We start from the raw sequence: 19,512 nt of genomic DNA, 5'->3' as shown, positions 1-19,512 counted from the left end.
AGTGATACATATATTCACGTTACTGGTGTTTTTAATTAATACTACCCAAACATTTTTTTTTTTTAATCCCAGGCAATAAAGATCTTTCTGATTCTAACTCAAGTGTATTGCGTTCTGAAATATGCCCCACTATTGTGATAAAGTGTAGCACAATAGTGTGACTTATTGATATTGCATTAATGCATTTTTAGCTGTGTTTTGATATGTGATGTCACGAAAACTGCAATAAACAAATGCAAACAACTCTACTCGGACAGGGTGGGCTTAGTTTGTCATTTTAATCTGAATTTGTGTATTTAGAAGGCGTCACAAAGACTAAAATATGCTTGCACATCTCCAGTGGTTATGTGTTTATATCTGGTTCCCTTATCGAATGATAGAAAGGCAAAAAGACCATGTTGCAACGGGAGCATGAAGTAAGTTGTTAGCATCTACTAGCAATTTACGTTTGCATCGACTGTTGTCTTTCATTTTCCAACAAAACACACTCCACGTGAACCAAACAGGCTGTTTCGCTCAGGCAGCAGGTCGCAGCAGCAGCTACGATCGCCACAAATATCTGACACCGTCGAGATATGATCGGAGGCTTACGAGCACCAACCGGGCCGTCCCATGAACCTTGCACACGGCGCGACATTACAGCCGCCATTAAGCCATGACCACAGATTTTACTAACGATTCTCCCATGATCCAATCTTTCATCCCCTATGTCCGAAAATCACACAGTGTACTTTTGAGCCATAACTCTGTCAATTTTTTTTTTTTTTTCAGTTAAGGCCTTTTCATACATACACCTGCCAATTCGCAAAAAATTGTCGTATTTGAAAGCCATTCGCATGTTCAATAAAATAATTAGCTGTGTTAATTATTACATTAGCGCAATAATAACATACTAACCTGCCATCATACCCATAGTTCATACTTTTGAAGAGTACAATTGCAAACGATGATAAATGCTGAGCCGTACGAAATCAGTCAATGGAGAGAAAACACTTTTCAAAAGTTGAGAAACACACACACAAAAAAAGTGAAGTGTAAAGTTGCAACATGAATCGCCAGGTGTGGATTTATCAAAAGCGTTTTCACCGTCCGGTAGAGATCAGTTCTGGTTCCGGATCACGGTGTGAGGCTATGGATGCCGTCTTGGAAAATATGCCACACAAATTAATCTGTGACTCTAAAATTGCCCCTCACTGTGAATAAGTACATCTGCGTCACTGGCGACTTGTCCAGGGTGGACTGTCGTCAGCTGGGATTGCTTTGACTCCTGCCACCCTCAAGTTGGACAAAGAGGTTTAGAAGAAGCGAGTTGTTGCGTTGATGGTCATGTAAATGTGTGTCTACGCAATGTTGGGGAAAAAAAACAACAAAAAACCTCCTGTGATCCTGTGAGACAGTTTGTGCAAACTGTGTGTGAAGATGAAGACCGCGTGTGACATCGCCTGTGAACCCTGAGTGACTCCTCACACAGTGTTTCTCTGTGGCTCTTGTTCGGCTGCCACTGACGCACAAGCTGACACTTTTTGTATAAAATCATCACTTGATCATCCATTGCTACATCAGGTAGCCGTCTCTCAAACAACATCTTTTTTTCACAATCAACTTCCTTTTACCAAATCCTAAACTGCAAGAACTGCCAAAATATTTCTAAACATATGAACTCTTGCTTCACTCCATTATAAAATAATGTAATCCAGTATTCCAGCTTCTATAAAGTATAGCAACTAAAAGGTTTACTTAGACTTTATGAGAAAACGACACTCTGATTTAAATGTTCACAAGGAAATAGAAAGTGTGAGGATGGCAAAGTGGATAAAGTAATGGCTGTTTTGATTATTGATTAAAAAGTTTATGAGACTTTCAAGCTCTTCAGATAAAACTTGATCATGAGTACGACACACTCCAGTGTGCTTCAAATATTAACTCACAGAGGGGCTGGAGAAAGTCTTTAAGTTCAGATAAAGGATAAGTGATATTATAACACCCATAAATAATTGTTTACTTCTCTGTAGATTTTACTAAAGTACTTCTTTCTTTTTTTTTTTTTTGTTAAAAGGAGTTTAAGTGAATTATCATATTAATATACATCTTTTTCTTCTTCAGTTTAAATGTAAATTTTCCTGTTTATGGCTGAATGCAATGCGCCTGCTAATCTGCTAATAGAACAAAACACAATGAGACGAAGGAAAAAAAAGAAAACAACTGCTGGAAATAGCACAAGCGAGACAAACTGGATATACATTTTTAGTTCCCTTATCATTTCTAACAAAGTTCGAAGGACACAAAAACAATGTGCGTTAACTGATGTCTTGGCATCCAACTAAAGACCAGCGTGCTTTGTTTCTAAACACACTGTTGACTATAAAGTTGGCTCATGCTGGATATTTCGGGGGGGTTTTTTCCCTTCCACAACACATGATAGTCTTCATTTAAAAGGCTTTGCACTTGATACAGGCGTATTGTTTTTCAGAACTGAAGCAGGAGCGTCACGTGCGGGGGTTGTGCCTGCAGATGTATGTAAACAGACTGGTTCTTAACGCAGCTCGACCTGTACGGGTTTACATGGATGAGCAAACGAATGGAAACAGCCTCGGTTGTGATGAAGTGTGAACGCTGACGTTGCCCCGGGAGTCTGCTTACCATCTTTTTTTTTCTGTTGTTGATGGACGCAGTCATGTGGGACTGTAGGTCACATCACCGGTTTCGCTGCCGGGTTGTGTTATTATTACTGCCAGCACGATTGTGTGTGCACTCCACTTTTATTGATTAGCTTTTATAGAAACTATTCAAATTAAGAAGCGTCCCACATGTAAACAAAAATAGCTGAGCTCATACATGGAAGAATAGCTGCAAGGATGCTAAATATGATTGGATTTTCTTCAATTTCAACATGAGTTATATATATATATATATATACTTTTTTTCAACTCACTTTAATCAAAATAATCTGCTGTACATTAAAAAAAACATGCATTAAATTTCTGGTAAAATAATAGTTGTCAATTATGTTAAAGTATTACCAAGAATACCCAGCAAAAAAACAAACAACTGTAAAACAATTCGAAAGTATTTACAATGAGCAAGTAAATGTGCATATTGTGTTGAATTGACTATCTCCAAAAAGAACACTTCTATGACTATTTTCCAACTTCTTTTCTGAGGAATAATTATTTTTGATATTCTAGAAGCATTGTAAATGTGTAAACTGCTTCCATTGCTGACAGTTTGTGTGAAAAATGGGCGAGTAAAATACTTTTAAATAGTGAACCAGAAGGGGTTTGACGTGAACTTGAACAAAACCTTCACCCGCGCTGGTATTTGACTTGAATAACTGCGACCTTTGACTGTCTGTGAAATCCAACAACCAATCACAATATACGAGGTCCTCCGGGTCAATCTTCTTATTGCAATATCCGCTATTTAAACATTTAAGCGGATATATTCCAGATAAAATTTACAGAATATTTAACTGAATACTGAAGGTCAAATGCAGCATGTAGCCATACTGACTGATTCTGACTCCAACATGATTTTATTTTTTTTAAACTGAAATGATTATTTGTGCAGAGATATTTGCTTGAGATTGTTGCAAGCTGCGGTGTTTACAATATTAAATTACTAGTGTTGTGTGATCATAGTGAATAGGTGGTATTTATGGGGGTACTTTGAATGCACTTATTGGGCTGTTAATGATGGCCGATCGTTGTTGTGTTGTGGTTGTGAGGGGATCACAGGCCTCCTGGTGAACAACAACAGACCAGGTCCTGCAGGAGGAAGAAGAGGAGGAGGAGGAGGAGGAGGGGGGTGGTGGGAGACCTACCTGCTCCCTGGATATGCAGGGCAACGAGGGTCTGCGGGGCATTTTACAACTGCCATAATAGCTGGTCGACGTCTCCCCGAGTGAGACGCAACTGGACCTCCTCCGAGGTCTGATGACCGGGACCTTGTCCTCGGCGCTGGGAGTCCCGCACGGCGGCTCCCTCGACGGGTAGTAGCGGTCAAAGCAGAGCCCCAACAGGGAGCCCGAGAGCCCCGCCAGGCAGGCGAGCAGCGGTCTGAGCAGCGGCGGCAGAGCGCTCAAACTTGTGAAGGAGACGAGCCACACGACGCTGGCGAAGAGTAGCACGAGGACGCTGTGCTTGAGTTTGAGCGTCGGGATGAGCGTGAGCAGCCCCACACATCCCAGCACGAACAACAACCTGCCCACCATTTGCATCTGGTGCTGGTCCTCTCCCCACTGCAGGAACCGCAACACCAGAAAATCCCCGAGGTAACACGACGCCGGCAGTGACAGGAGCCAGCATTTGCCGCTCTCCGTCTTCTTCCTGCGCAGGTAGAAGGTGAGGAAGAAGAACGCACATCCTATGCTGAACAGGGGACTGATGGACTGCGAGAAGCCCGACACAAAAGTCCGCAAATCCCACGGCGAGTCACTTTGCAAGCTCCTGGAAATGAGGAAAGAGAGCGCGAATATCACGAAGGCGCCGACGTACAGGGCAGAGACCTTGAGGAGTTTCGAGTTGAGGATGTCTTCGTTGCAAAACCTGCACACGTTGAAGAAAAATCCCCCGTGATGGTCCTGTTTCAGGGGGGTGACGCAGCTCTTCACATAGCCGTTCCTGAAGCCCTCCGAGCTGTTTACACTTCCAGCCCCGTCGTGGTGCCTTATTTTGCCGTGCAGAGCCTCTCCTTCCTCCCATGCAGCCATGGCTCGACCCCGGCGCCTCGTATCCACGCGAAAGTGGCCCTCCGCTGATATTCACGCCGTGTTAACGCTGAACTACATGACAGCAAACGCAATCCATGGTCACTCAAACGTGCTCCAGCACTTGGACTAAAGAAAGAAGGTGAGATGTTGTTTTTACACAAACCGGCCTCTCTGTCGCCGCCTACAGGGCACAACTGGAACCGCGGCGCTCTCCACCAACCCACAACAAGCCCAAACCATCATGCGCTCAGGATTCCCCCAACAACTACTCAAATCAGTGAAAGCACATTAACAAAAAGAAACCATTGCAAATGGTTGTGAGTTAAAGCAATTTTGTCGTCAATAATAACTTCATCCTTGCATGTTTTAAACTCGGGTGTCAAAAATGAGGCTTGTGAGCCAAAACCCGGCCCAACAAAGGGCTTGATAAGCTTTTGCCAAAGTTAAAAAAGACTTCAACTTTGATAAAATCTTCAATAAAAGTAACCATCATTTGTGTTTTACTTACTGGTGATTGTTGTGTTTTAGTCAAAATGGTGACAGTTGGTTGCAGGCATGCCATTAGAGAACATAACGTGCATTAAAGTCTCAATAGCATGTTTTTGAGTGGCCGTTCATTCATTATATTAGAGATTTGGATCCAACAGAGCAACAGAGCAACCCGATGGAGCAACTGGGATAAATAGAGACCCCAAATAAAAACGTTCTTCTCATTTTCTTCTTTTTCAGCTAGATTCTAGTTATTAACTGAAATAATACTTAACATATATCATAAATATTTAACTTTAATATGATCAGGTCATGTTTAGATAAGCTGGGAGGGACACTTTTGTTCTGATTTCTTTTCTGTGTGTATACAAAATGTTTAGGTGTTCAATTTCGGATTCAGTTAATTCATTTCTATTTTATTTTTTTAATATTTGTACTGTAACTAATCTTCAATATGACTGAGTGACAAAATATATCTAAGAAGCTGCATGTACTTTTTCTTTAAAAAAGTTAAATTAAAATATCGTGGCAATAAAAATGGTGAACACAGAGGTTAGCGTATCGATCAGCAATGTAGCATTGGCATCTAAGCCACATAATGCGTTTTGAACATAAAGACGTGCATGCTGAAGGATCTGGAATGTCCTAAATGAAGGAAATTTCACTGTTTGGAAAAGAAAAAACCCTAAACTAATCATCCTTTATTTATCCTGTTGGGGGAATTCTTTTTCCACATTTACTCATCCTATTTCTAGGATATGGTGGGCAGTCACAGCAGGGAGCTGATTAGGGTCAAGGGTCTTGCACAGTAGTGACCCGTCCGCTGTCAGATTTCAACTCACAATATGAAATCCACTTCTCTGGCCTTTAGGCCACCACTGCTCACTGCTCAAACTGACATATTGTTGAAAATCCTCTTGTTTCTTCTTTGGTATTTGTACATGTTAAACGTATACTCGTTGTTAATGCGTCCAAACATGTTTGCGCTAACACAAAGATATGGACTTCCTGTAAAATTGTGTGTTCAAAGATTATTATGGTGCCATTTTACTGATCAATCCCATTCCAGATGAAATAGGGCTGTATGAGGCCCCTGTGCTACAATGAATATAATACTCCTGGTTTAAACTCATAAAATACCAGTATAAACTACCATATCGTTTCAATAAGCTGTTTGACCTCTCGTGGTTCAACTGTGTGGAATTTGTATGTTCTCCCTACGTAGGTTTTCTCCCATAGTCCAAAATAGGTCTTTTGGGACAACTTGATCCTGAGTTGACTAAAGGTGTATAGAAAATGGATGGATAAATTCATATCGGTCAAAGTATCACCACTGCACGTCATCGTATCATTTTGCTTTGTGGTTGTTGATTTCACTTGCAGTCAGCTTGACGAAGAAGACGATTATCAAGTAAAGTAATCAGAAGAAACAATGACATGGAACTGGAAGTAACTTTATTTTGATTCAGTATGTTACAACAGAAAATGGAAGGTAAAGAAAAAAAAACATATTAGCAACTTGCAGTTGACATTTCCCTTATCTGTAATTTCTTTTTGTACAGATCTTGTTGTAATTGGGTTACAATAAAAAAAAAAACCTGCTGGTATTTTGATTAATGTTGATACAAAGTGTATTGTGTATAATATAAAAAATGTGACATCTAAAAATGAAATAAGACAAAATAAAAGCATCATTCAAAATTACGATGTGTTTTTAAAGCCTTTTTGTTTTTTCTCCGATGAAACAAACACATCAAATCAATTATCCCACAGATGTAAGTCATGTTGAATCGAGAGTTCATGGCGCTTCCATAGGGTCAGGTGATGAAAAAGTTAAAATAATGAATGGATGTGTTTTTATAGGAGGATCGCATTAAGACTGTGGTTCATTCAGTTTTCTCCCTCGGTGTCACTGTCTTACCTTCCACTGGAGGGTGCTGCCATTCTTTAAAAGCTATTTTACTGATGAGTAGAATTTTTAGAGGTTTTTCCACAACATTGATGATCACAAAATCAGAATATTTTATTGTCATCATACAATTTATAATAAATTTGACCATGACTCGTCCTTAGACACAAATAAACACAGAAATAACTAAATGTACAGTAATAAAAAAATACTATAGATTAGATAGTATTGTTGTGATCCGATCCAGCACTGCATGACCCCAAGAGTGCCTTGTTGAAGCTGTATAGAAAATGGATACATTTGATCAGACGTTTCATAATAGTGTCACCACTGCATGTCACTGCAAATTGCAGATTGAAGGAGATCCCTTATTGATTCCTCCAGCTTCGCTCGTGTCCCATGTGTATTTTCATGTTTTCTTTCTCAAAGAAAATGTATCAACATTGTCAAGACGTCTGCACTGTATTGCATTTATTTGACATTATATCTGCACAGAGACTTGTGTTATTCCATCTGACAGTTGTACAGCAACAGAAGTTCTTCTGCATGTTTATTTGGGACGATCCTGGTCACCCAGGATATCGCGCTCGCGTTTGAGCCTCGCGCCGCCCCGTAGCAGTGATGTGGCTCAGACGGAGCTCTTCCACGTCACAGGAAGTGCTGCAGAGCCGAGAGGAGACAGCTCGTCTTCGACAGCTTCCACTCATGTAAATATCGAAAACTGGACCTCCAAGGCCACCCCGGGATATAACAGTTGTGTCGTTAGGTAGGTTATGTGTATTTAGTTTTGTTTTCCGGCCCCGTGGCGTGGTGTTTTGTTTTTCTGACCCGTGGAGATGACTGAAAGGACAGCGAGCTAACGAGTTACTGTCCTCCATTTCACTGCTAGCGCCGCCGAGCTTAACTGTTAGCTAGCCATCGGTGGTCAGTTTAATCTGCTACAGCATTTTCCACAAAGTAACACCTTGGACAACTAACATATTAATGCTTGCGCTTAATTCAAACTTTTTTCAAACCTCTTATTCTGTGCAGCCGCAGGCGAGTCGGTGTGAAAAATGTATCAGGTGCCTGCGTGTCACTCGCTCACACCGACGCATCGGTGTAACTTTTACTACCTTGACTTAATGTCTGCTCTGTTTGTTTGCCGGAATTTTGATTTAACCACGTAAAATTGCTGAAACCACAAGAACCAAACTTAACCATGTCAATCCAACGTGGTTATATCAAATTCAACTCCCACTTAACTTTTAACTCCACGATCTGCTACCTTTTCTGTCACACGTAAGCTTGTAATCTGAACTCTAACACAGAACTGTGGCGTTGTTCTTATTATTTTCTGTGTTCCCTGTAATTCATTCGTCGGACGGCCCAATACCCACCGAATAGGTAAAAGATCCTGTTGTGGGAGTCAGTCAAGACGTGCAATTAAGGCTTGACGTCGGGAATGTGCAAATGCATTTTAATACACGTTAATTACACAACCTTCAAATAGTCTTTCTATGTAACATTAACATTAACACAATTATGCCAACAATGACAATACATTAAACATCGAACAGGCGCAATGTTTTTATTGTATATATGTATATGAGATTGAGACCTTGAAAATGATTGTGTTCAGCCCAAAAAACTATGGGCTCAGGGATAGTTTAATCATATTAGATGATGGTGAATTCTGACATTGTTTGGCTACAGTCGCATGTTTGCCAAGTTAAATCTTAATAAGGAAGTGGAAAAAAAAATCCTATTTGTTTTTGACCATGTCCTTTATCCAATACACATGCATTTTTTTTTGGGGGGGGGGGTTAAGGAAAGTGAGGTAAAGTGGTGTTTTCATTACCGACTGTGCTAAAGCATAGGTAGATGAAATGTAAATTAATTGTTCAGCTATTGGTGAGGAAATTGACTCCTAAAGTTCTGTCATGCTGTCCTGGATCATCATGCTTGTTTATACAATGAAAATCAGGTTTTTGTCATTGAAATTCTTCCTGTTTATTTCTGTTTATGTCTGCCAATGCTTTCCCCATCATTTACCTGACCTGATGTTTCTCTGTTTGTTATAGTTATTATCCAGTGAGTGGCGTTACTACGAAAGGATAAAGGGGCCGGCAGCAAAATGACGGCTGCAGAAAATGTTTGTTACACGTTGATCAATGTCACCTCTGATTCAGAGCCCCCCTCTGAAGTCAGCCTGAAAACTGATCTAGGTAATTACATTTTCATTTCAAAATAATAAACTGTGACGGCACAATGATGTTTTTATTTTTCCAAAGAACCACAGAGTGAGAGGACTTCCTAAATTCTTTTTTGTTTACAATAGAGTGGAAAAGATTGCATTTTATTTTATGGTGCTCAATAAGAATAAAGAATTAATTTTCTTAATTCTTGTTCATCTATCTCACTGTCGTAGCAGAATGTTGTAAAACTTTGCATTTGTGTCGAGCAATTATTGCTCATCAATATGTAGATAAGTGCCTTTCTTTTGAGAAATAATTTGATTTAAGACTCATTCGAGATATAGAATTCGGGAGCAAAAATAATCGTAATATTTTTATGTTGTTACAGAGAAGGGGGAGATCAAGGCAAAAACAGAGGCCCTGAAGAAGGTTATCACCATGATCCTGAATGGTGAGAAGTTGCCGGGCCTGCTGATGACGATAATCCGCTTCGTGCTGCCACTTCAAGACCACACCATCAAAAAGCTGCTGCTGGTTTTCTGGGAGATTGTCCCCAAAACCACTCCAGATGGCAAACTGCTTCAAGAGATGATCCTGGTCTGTGATGCCTACAGGAAGGTAAATGAACCAACAATTGTTTTAAACTGTGCTACTCAATCAGAATATGTTTGCCATTACCTCTGTAGAAAAATAAAGATATCTTAGTTTTTCTGATTTTTAAATCTACATTTCTGAGCTTTTGTCAACTATATTGTTAACTGTATGATCAGTGAAATAGTATCATGGCATTAAACTAAATGCATTTCTGAGAATTAAAAAAAAAAAAAGGAAAGATCCTTAAGCTGTTTCTCTATTAATTTCAGGACTTGCAGCATCCAAATGAGTTCATCCGTGGCTCCACTCTGCGCTTCCTGTGCAAGCTGAAGGAGGCCGAGTTGCTTGAGCCTCTGATGCCAGCCATCAGAGCCTGTCTGGAGCACCGTCACAGTTACGTGCGCCGCAATGCGGTCCTGGCCATTTACACCATCTACAGGTACAAGCTGTCGATTGCTTTACGTTGTGCCTTGGACTGTTTCATGCTTCATCGATGAGTGAACAAGTGTCTTTTTTCTTTCTTTTTTTTTTTAAGGAACTTTGAGAATCTCATCCCAGACGCTCCAGAATTGATCCACGATTTTCTCGTTAACGAGAAAGATGCCAGCTGTAAGAGAAATGCTTTCATGATGCTTATCCATGCCGATCAGGTTGGTAGCACAAAGAAACACTTTCCTGTGTGCTGAAGTGTTTCTCTTAAAAGCCGACCTCACTTCATGTCCATCACACATTTCAGGACCGAGCTCTGGATTATCTCAGCACATGTATCGACCAGGTTCATACTTTTGGCGACATCCTGCAGCTCGTCATTGTCGAGCTGATTTACAAAGTGAGTCACGGCTTTAATTGATCTCTTTAAGGGTCTCATGGCACATGATCAGTGATTTAACTTATGAGCTCTTGATCTTTTTGCTCTCGCTGTCAGGTCTGTCACGCTAACCCATCCGAACGTGCACGATTCATCCGCTGCATCTACAATCTGCTGCAATCCTCCAGTCCAGCTGTTAAGTATGAAGCTGCCGGCACACTTGTAACCCTGTCCAGTGCTCCCACAGCTATTAAGGTACATTATGCAGTATTTGTTTCCTACAATGTTTATAATGTGCTCATGCTTGTCGGAATCCATGCTGATTCCAGTGAGTTCTCTAGTCTTGTAAAAGCTTTCATGAATTCTTTTCTTTGTTCCCCAGGCTGCTGCCCAGTGCTACATTGATTTGATTATCAAGGAAAGCGACAACAACGTGAAGCTGATTGTTCTTGATCGTCTCATTGAGCTGAAGGAGCATCCCACACATGAGCGTGTGCTACAGGTCCGATAAATCAGGAGAACAGTTAGCTTTTTTTTTTTACAGCCATTAATAATTAAAATGCCCTTTTACGACAAGGGATAAAATAATAAAACAGAATAACGTTGGGTTTGTCAGTCAATAGCTACGGAAAGTTTTACATTTTGTTTCGATGTTTGACAGTTGCGTCTGTCTTGCATCAACTCTGTTCCAACTTCAGTGGTTTGACACCAAAGCGTTTCCTTTCATTCTCGCCAGGACCTCGTGATGGACATTCTCCGTGTTCTCAGCACGCCTGACCTGGAAGTCAGAAAGAAGACGTTGCAGCTGGCTCTGGACCTCGTCTCGTCTCGCAATGTGGAGGAGGTGCGCCGCTTTTGCATTATGTTCCCCCTTTAGTTGAGTCCTTGTTGCTGATTGGTCACTGTAGAAAACTATAACAAAGTTTCAAAAAAAAAAAACCTGTTTCCAGTTGGTGATCGTTCTGAAGAAAGAGGTGATCAAGACAAACAATGTCACCGAACATGAAGACACCGATAAATACAGGCAACTCCTGGTGCGAACGCTCCACTCGTGCAGCGTGCGATTTCCCGACATGGCAGCCAATGTTATTCCTGTGGTGAGTCTCCTCTTTGATTGCATTCAAATGAAGACGTTCTTCACATTCTTTATATGTATAAATATCACTTTGAGAACAGGGACCCAAATGTTAAGAATTTGTGTCGACGTGATTTCCAGCTGATGGAATTCCTGAGTGACACTAATGAGGCAGCTGCCGCTGATGTGCTGGAGTTTGTTCGGGAGGCCATTCAGAGGTTTGACAACTTGAGACCCCTGATCATTGAGAAGATGCTGGAAGTCTTTCATGCCATCAAAGCTGTCAAGTAAGGCTTCACGAACACACTCAGGAGTCTGTCTCACGGATTCCTCCGTTCATCGTATTGTTTCTTTCCCAATGACTTATCAGCCTGTCGGTAATGAGAAGTCAGTGTTTTTACAATCCAGCTGAAACTCGGTTACCAATAGAGTTGGGCGACCCAGCCTTTATTCCAATCATCAGATTGGGACCGTGTATTCTGATCGTCATAACCAAACCCATGCCTCTGGCATGGTGCACTGCGCTCATTTATTTTTAAGGTAAAAATTGTGTATTTCATGAGAAAAGGCAACTTTTATGTCTTCATTTTATTTTTGGCAGGGATTAGATTCTTGGAGAAATCTTGGCAGTATTTCTACTTGTGTCTGACCTATTTTATTCCTGTCAGCTGTTCATATGATATCGTCTCCGAGAATTGATGGGTGGGACAGTCTGAAGACAGAGTTCTTGAAGACTTGGGCTTTTCACTTTAAGATTTAAATCTTGCAGCACGGTGCTCATCGAACCTCGCTTCAGTGCATTCGCACACAACAGTTTTTTCAACTTACCATTTTTTAAATTTGAAGTATTTCCATGTGCAGCAGTTGGCAACCTGCACTTTATGATCACATTTACACGACAAAGAACCTCGAAACAACATTGTTTTCGTGCTTTCATTCTGAAGGATTTCGCGTTCAGATATAACTGAAGTGCTGTGCATTTCAGAAAAGTGTGATTTTCCCTGTTTCCATGGAGACAGAAACCACACGGCAAAAGTTTTTAACTCAAAAACATTGTTGTGTAAACAGAGTCAACACATTTCTCTTATCACTCAATCGCCAAGTGGGGAAAAAAAAAAAACACCAGTCCCTTTTCTGGATGGCTGAGTGGAACGACCAAAATGACCATTTTCATTGTGAAGTCTCCCAAGAAGAACAGATTTAGTAGTTCATGGATGATACTGTGGTCTATTTCATTAACAATTTAGTCAAAGTTCCTCCTGTATGATGTGACACAATTCCCTAAGGCAGCACGAGGATAACTCGCCTAAATATTAAAAGTAGTCTTGGTTGAGCTTTTGTGGATGTGGAGATGAGTGATTTCTGTTTTCATGTCAACCAATCCACCGTTGGATTGTTATTTCAATAGAAAGCTGTGTTGTATCGTCTATTTTTGTCACCTTTCCTCAATTGTCTTTTTTCACCCCCAGGATTTACAGAGGGGCACTTTGGATCTTGGGAGAATACTGCAGCACCAAGGATGACATCCAGAGTGTGATGACAGAAGTGCGCAGGTCCCTGGGAGAGGTAAGTCCGCTCATTCTTTTTCTCAGACGTAGTTGCAAAGTGATTTGCCACAATTATTTCACACTTGCCTCCCAATTGTGCAGATCCCAATTGTAGAGAACGAGATAAAGAGAGAGACGGGTGAAGTGAAGCCAGAAGAAGAAGTGAGTGCGGCTCCGGCGCAGAAGCTGGTGACAGAGATGGGGACGTACGTGACACAGAGCGCCCTCAGCTCTTCCCGGCCTTCCAAAAAAGACGAGGACAGGTAAGCCTTGCATATTGTAGGAAATGGCTCTATAAGCTCATTGTATTCTTCTTAGTCCATGTAGTGTTTCCATTTTTTTTTTTCTTTTCTTTTTTGACTTGATGATTTTGTTATTCTCAGACCTCCACTCCGAGGCTTCCTAATGGATGGCGACTTCTTCGTGGCAGCTTCCCTGGCCACCACCCTAACCAAAGTGGCCTTGCGCTATGTTGCTATTGTTCCCGACAAAAAGAAACAACATGTAAATCATCCTTTCATCACTTTAGTCAGGCGTCTTTTTCCATGTTTGAAAATACTCTTGGTTTCTCTAATGCCTACTGTGTCTCTCCCCCCCCCCCCCCCCCCACACACACACTTTAGTCGTTTGTGGCCGAGGCCATGCTGATCATGGTCACTGTGCTGCACCTGGGCAAGTCCTCTCTCCCCAAGAAGCCAATTACAGACGATGATGTGGATCGCATCTCGCTGTGCCTGAAGGTCCTTTCAGAGTGTTCGCCACTTATGAATGACATATTCAACAAGGAGTGCCGCAGATCCCTGTCACATATGCTGACAGTCAGACTGGAGGAGGAGAAGCTGTCACAGAAGGTAATGACGGTTGATCCAGGGAGGTGAGCGGAATATTTAACCTCGCCACAACACCGCTGATATGCATCGTCACAAATAGAGAAACCTAATGTGCCGACGTGCCCCCACTGGAAATGTATGAAAAGCCAACAAAGCTGCGCTGCAGTACAGCACCAGTAAATTGTGGCCATTTCAGTTATGGAATAAGTCAAAGGCGTTGTCATTGTCGCTACAGGTTGTTGGTTACATTTTACAAACCGATGCATCTTCGGTCTTCTACATCGACGTCGCTTTGGTCCCTTTGTGAGTTAATTTATTACCACCAAGATAATATACGTGTCTTCTTGTGATCACAGAAAGAGTCTGAGAAGCGAAACGTCACCGTGCAGGCAGACGACCCGATCTCCTTCATGCAGCTCACAGCCAAAAACGAGATGACTTCTAAGGAGGACCAGTTCCAGCTCAGCCTGCTGGCTGCCATGGGCAACACTCAGAGGAAGGAAGCTGCTGATCCTCTGGCGTCCAAACTCAACAAGGTGTGCCATGAGCCCAGAGCAGGGAAGCTTAATTACTTTGGTTGGGGGAAAAAAAAGCTTGTAGTGGTGACAAATGTCTTTCAAAGAGATTCACTTGCTTGTAGAGTGAATTGATTTTATTATTACGAAACTTAAGCATGAATCTTTTAAGACTGCACTGAGGCCCCGGAGGATGAGGCACTATTTGCAAAACAGTAATGGAAAACAGTTAGTCTTTTGTTTTGTGTGGATTATGCAAATAGCATAGAAATGCATTGTTTTTCTCTTTATTTTGTGTTGTTTCTTGCTTTAAATTCAAATAATCTACTCTCTTGTGACTATACTTTGCTTTATGAACACTGTTGTAAAGTAAAACGATCTGATGTGTGGAATGTCAGCACCTGCTTGTTTTGAGTTGTGATGAAAGTGTAAGTGTTATTTTATCTTGGTCGTTGCCAGGTGACCCAGCTGACGGGCTTCTCAGACCCAGTGTATGCCGAAGCCTACGTTCACGTCAACCAGTACGACATCGTGTTGGATGTGCTGGTGGTCAACCAAACCAGTGACACTCTTCAGAACTGCACCCTGGAATTGGCCACTTTGGGTAAGCCTTGTGTCTTTTTTTTTTTTTTTCCTCCTTCTTTGTTTTTCTTTCCCGCCTCACTAAATAAACATGCTTTTCCTGTTGCGACGCTCATTCATGTGGTTCACATTTGTGCTGCACTGTTTCTCAAATTGTTTTCCTGCCGTCCTCCAGGCGATCTGAAGTTGGTGGAAAAGCCTTCCCCTCTAACTCTGGCCCCTCATGATTTTGCGAACATCAAGGCCAATGTCAAAGTGGCTTCGACGGAGAATGGCATTATATTCGGCAACATCGGTGAGTGCATTTAAAATGAGGCGACATCTGGTTTGTTCCCCCTTTAGATTGCGTCTTATTTGTCGCGGACGTTGGATTCATTTATTCTTCTTCCAGTTTATGACGTGTCGGGGGCTGCCAGTGACCGAAACTGCGTCGTCCTGAGTGACATCCACATCGACATCATGGACTACATCCAGCCAGCCTCATGCACAGATGCTGAATTCAGACAGATGTGGGCAGAGTTTGAGTGGGAAAACAAGGTAGACATTTCATGGGTCTTGACTGTTTCCAAGTTTATTGAAATGTATTGATTCACAATACATAGATTTATTAAAGCTCTTTCTCGCATCTTTTCCTTCTAGGTGACGGTGAACACAAACATCACTGATCTGAATGAGTACCTTCAACATATCCTCAAGTCCACCAACATGAAGTGTCTGACTCCTGAAAAGGTTTGTATGAGACGTCGCCTGAGAGCAAACGAATGGTTGTTTCTCTGTTCTTCCCCCTGTGATGGAGCGGGCACACTCTGAATGTCACCCAATGTTTGTTTAACTGGATTCCAGCCCTTTGTAACACTAGTTCTCGCGCTTTCAGAATGGATGAATTGTTAGACGAAAGCCTTTCATTGATGAATTGATGCGTCTGTGCTGTGATTTCATACACATTTCTCAACGTTCCTTCCCTTTGCCTCACATACCAGGCGCTGTCTGGCTTCTGCGGGTTCATGGCTGCCAACCTTTACGCCCGTTCGATCTTTGGAGAAGACGCCCTGGCTAATGTCAGCATAGAGAAGCCGATCCACCTGGGGCCCGAGGCATCTGTCAACGGACACATACGCATCAGGGCCAAAAGTCAGGTGGGTCACAGCTGTCGTGCTACAAGCCAACTTACGGATCTGAGGAGGAAAGACTGAGCTGAATTCTAAACGTCCGGGCCTTAATAGGCAGGGAATATCCAAGATGAGCGATTAGAATTGACACAAAACTATCGTTCAGTATTTTAAAAAATCTGGTCCTGATTAGTGCGTGTCGTTAATAAACGTCTCTCACTCGTTTCACAGGGGATGGCTCTGAGCCTGGGTGACAAAATCAACCTCTCCCAGAAGAAGGCAAATGTCTGAAACAACTGTCGTTCCTCTGTCGTTCATCTTTCAGCCTTTTCATCGCAATACAATTAAGAACTCTATATGGTCGGATGCTTCTGTGCTCTTTTTTTTTTTTTTGTTTGTTTTTTTCACATAACTTCTTTGAAAAACTACATCTCTGCAATGTTTTTTTTTTTTTTTTCCTCCTGTCCAGTTTAATTTTCAATAAATATGTGTAATAAATAATGTCAAATCTGTGTTGCACAATGTGTTGTTTAAGTCTTTAAAGCCCCACATTCCACTCAAGGTATGTTGCCCTGTTCAGGCTTAGTGTGAATTAGTACTAATAAATAAAATGAAACTAATTCTTTTTGTTATCTAAAGGTTTCTATGGCCCCAAAGTTAAATGATTTTACGACGTCCAGCTTTCACAGCTCCAGGCTTTAATGAGCATTCCTCAGATTCCTCTTGAGACTTCTCACAGTGTGAGACTGAGATCAGTTTATTCTGTTAGTTCCCCAAAACTCACAATATCATGAAAACATACCTTAAGCAAGGACATCGTTTTATTTTGTTTTTTAAGATAAAGCAGTATAATCCTGTGATCTTTGTCAGACCCGTCTCCAACTTCTGGGGTCATCGTGATAATGAGATTGAGAAGGATTAGTGTTGGCACAGGCCTGCATATTTCACTTGCCCTCCTGTTTATAATTTATGAGTAAAGGGACTTTTCTGGTCGTAGGATAGATTAAAGGGTCAACACCCTGGTCACACATTTGCAATATCTGTAAAATCTGTCTCTCTGGGGGGTTGGATAAAGGCTGAAAGGTGGCTTTGAGGTCAGACCTTCAGCTGTGAAAATAAACGCTGGGCTCTCGGACCACGCTGTGGCAGTCCGGCTACTGTGCGCAGTGAACCGGTCCTTCTGTGTCGCGTACATTTTGTTCACAATAGTCGCAGACAAAACACTGAATGGAAAGGCTCACTCGCGTTTCTAAACTATTAAGCAATGTATTTATTGCGACTTTAAAAGACTCTTCGCGAGTGTCAAATATTTTTGGAATGCCTGAGTTGTACCATTTTCCTTTAGACCTCTTGGGTTTGAATGGGATTTTTCTTAAATAATTTGTCACAGCTTTTGAACGCATTAACCCCGTTATTCACACGAATTTAATTCTAAATCTGAAGTTATAATGACACCTTCACTATATCAAATACATTGACGACGATCAGACACGCGTTCTTCTCACACTAGGTGGCGCCACAGGTACCACGGCACAGTCAGTCCTCGTTGAGTCTATTTAAAGCTGTAATAGACCTTTTATATTATGACACGTGATTGACATGGTGGCAATACAAGTCGTGCTTTCGTCCTCCTCACGCCCGTAACGTCAGATTGAACAGGCTAATCGTCTCTTCTGTATAAAAGCATATTTAATGGATTTCCATCACAATGAGGGACAATCACGCCTTCAGACTGAAATACGCAACTTCAGTGTGAAATGTACACTTCAAATAAAAGTGTGAAACATTTTAACAGGTTTATAATGAGGGCAACAAATAAATAAATCTGTGTCTTCATGACAAAGCTCTGAATTTAAATAATCAATTCTGATTATGAGGAAGGCTAACGCTAACCAGAGCAAAAGTAGTAACTCCCTATTTTTTTTTTAACTTAAAGTATGTCCGTGTGTCTATCAAAGCTATGATTTTACCCTCAGCGTCTAGAATAGGGTGGTCAACGAATCAGTACATTATACAATGACATTGTGATTTCAAGACTAAGAAATATACTCTTTATGGAAGAATAATACTTTTAAAACAAAATTCTTCACGTTGAGAATCAATGAGGAGCACACTTATTTTTGTACCACATAGCTGCTTGTAATTACAAACTTGCCTTACTGAAAATAACACAGTTCAAATCAGCCCACCTCATCCAGTGGGGGTCATTTCCCAGATGGATCCATAAACTATTTAAAATGCAAATTGAGCGCATTGCACCTGAGTTTTTGACTCATAATAAAGCCAAATGCAAGATTGGGAACACGAGACAGGGTAGTTTTACCCTATTGGTGACGTGTTCTCGCACGTGTACTAGAGACAGAGTATCTCTAACTGCACTTTCAGTTGTTATGGAGCATGATTGAGTTAAGACCACAGTGGAGTGCACATTTTTCACAGTAATCTTTCCATCTCTGCAGTCTTTTATAGTCTTTTATAGTTTCGGGTGGACTGACAGTGTCATTACTGCAGGGAGGCATGGTGTTGTCTCAGGACAGGGCTGCAAAGCGGGTGTGTGTGTGTGTGTTAGAAATGGATGTGTGGTGGTGGGAGGGGGGAGGGAGGGGGGGTGTTGAGGCAGTCACACACACAGCCTGTAGAAGGGCCCCTAGCGCCAGACATTAGTACTGGCCTGGCTGATCACTCCTTCTTATCGGATCCACATCTCTCGGCCGGCGCAGTGTTGTCGCGGCAAGTATACTCGCGGTCAGGCGTCTGGACAGGCGGCCGTCGCTCCGTCCGGGATCCGTCTCCGTCTGTCACCGCGCGCAGGGCGGACTTAACACACCGACGTAGACCGGGAAAGGGGAGGGAGGGAGGGAGGGTTTGGGGTTTGGGGGGGGGTGGGGGGGGTGCAGAGAACAGTTTCTCTGCGATTCTCCACCACAGGGCCTGTTCTTCAGTTCACAGGGGAAAAAAAAAAAAAAAATGGGTGTTTCGGCGGCGGCGGAGCGCAGCGAAGTGTCCTCGATGGCAGGCTGGAAGGACGGCTCGGTGCAGGAGAAGTACCGCCTGGTGGTGGTCGGAGGCGGCGGCGTCGGGAAATCAGCCCTGACCATCCAGTTTATCCAGGTCAGTAGCGGGTTTTTTTTTTTTTTTTTTGGATCCCCCTCTTGAATTCACCTCCTGG

At 42.0% G+C, this 19,512-nt stretch overlaps 3 protein-coding genes across 3 annotated transcripts in view; 2 read left to right on the top strand and 1 right to left on the bottom strand.

The window, feature by feature from the left end:
* The window catches only part of pde3b (phosphodiesterase 3B), a 41,798-nt gene extending 36,752 nt beyond the window's left edge, over positions 1–5,046 (bottom strand). The window contains exon 1 of the mRNA XM_080501318.1: positions 3,821–5,046. Coding sequence (XP_080357444.1) covers positions 3,821–4,708 — 888 coding nt within the window. The 5' untranslated portion in view covers positions 4,709–5,046. The remainder of the gene's footprint in view (positions 1–3,820) is intronic.
* Positions 5,047–7,759: 2,713 nt separating this feature from the next.
* On the top strand, positions 7,760–16,855 carry copb1 (COPI coat complex subunit beta 1). The gene is made up of 22 exons (XM_080501394.1): positions 7,760–7,872; positions 9,170–9,313; positions 9,672–9,901; positions 10,147–10,316; positions 10,413–10,527; positions 10,614–10,706; positions 10,803–10,940; positions 11,068–11,187; positions 11,422–11,529; positions 11,636–11,782; positions 11,902–12,047; positions 13,230–13,326; positions 13,410–13,570; positions 13,691–13,811; positions 13,931–14,158; positions 14,494–14,673; positions 15,112–15,256; positions 15,410–15,529; positions 15,626–15,771; positions 15,874–15,963; positions 16,215–16,370; positions 16,575–16,855. Exons 2-22 carry the CDS (start codon positions 9,223–9,225, stop codon positions 16,632–16,634), a joined length of 2,862 nt encoding a protein of 953 aa, XP_080357520.1. The 5' UTR covers positions 7,760–7,872; positions 9,170–9,222; the 3' UTR covers positions 16,635–16,855.
* Positions 16,856–19,243: 2,388 nt separating this feature from the next.
* rras2 (RAS related 2) overlaps positions 19,244–19,512 on the top strand; it is a 28,257-nt gene continuing 27,988 nt past the window's right edge. The window contains exon 1 of the mRNA XM_080499371.1: positions 19,244–19,454. Coding sequence (XP_080355497.1) covers positions 19,311–19,454 — 144 coding nt within the window. The 5' untranslated portion in view covers positions 19,244–19,310. The remainder of the gene's footprint in view (positions 19,455–19,512) is intronic.

Source organism: Blennius ocellaris (genome assembly GCF_963422515.1).
Source record: "Blennius ocellaris genome assembly, chromosome: 1".
Lineage (NCBI taxonomy): Eukaryota > Metazoa > Chordata > Actinopteri > Blenniiformes > Blenniidae > Blennius > Blennius ocellaris.
This window is presented reverse-complemented; position numbering and strand designations above follow the sequence as displayed.

Excerpts from the sequence above, each read along its gene's own strand:
- copb1 (XM_080501394.1), top strand. The coding sequence starts at position 9,223 with ATGACGGCTGCAGAAAATGTTTGTTACACGTTGATCAATGTCACCTCT. Across the intron at positions 13,812-13,930 it reads CCGACAAAAAGAAACAACAT|TCGTTTGTGGCCGAGGCCAT; the intron begins GTAAATCATCCT and ends CACACACTTTAG. Across the intron at positions 15,530-15,625 it reads CATTATATTCGGCAACATCG|TTTATGACGTGTCGGGGGCT; the intron begins GTGAGTGCATTT and ends TTCTTCTTCCAG.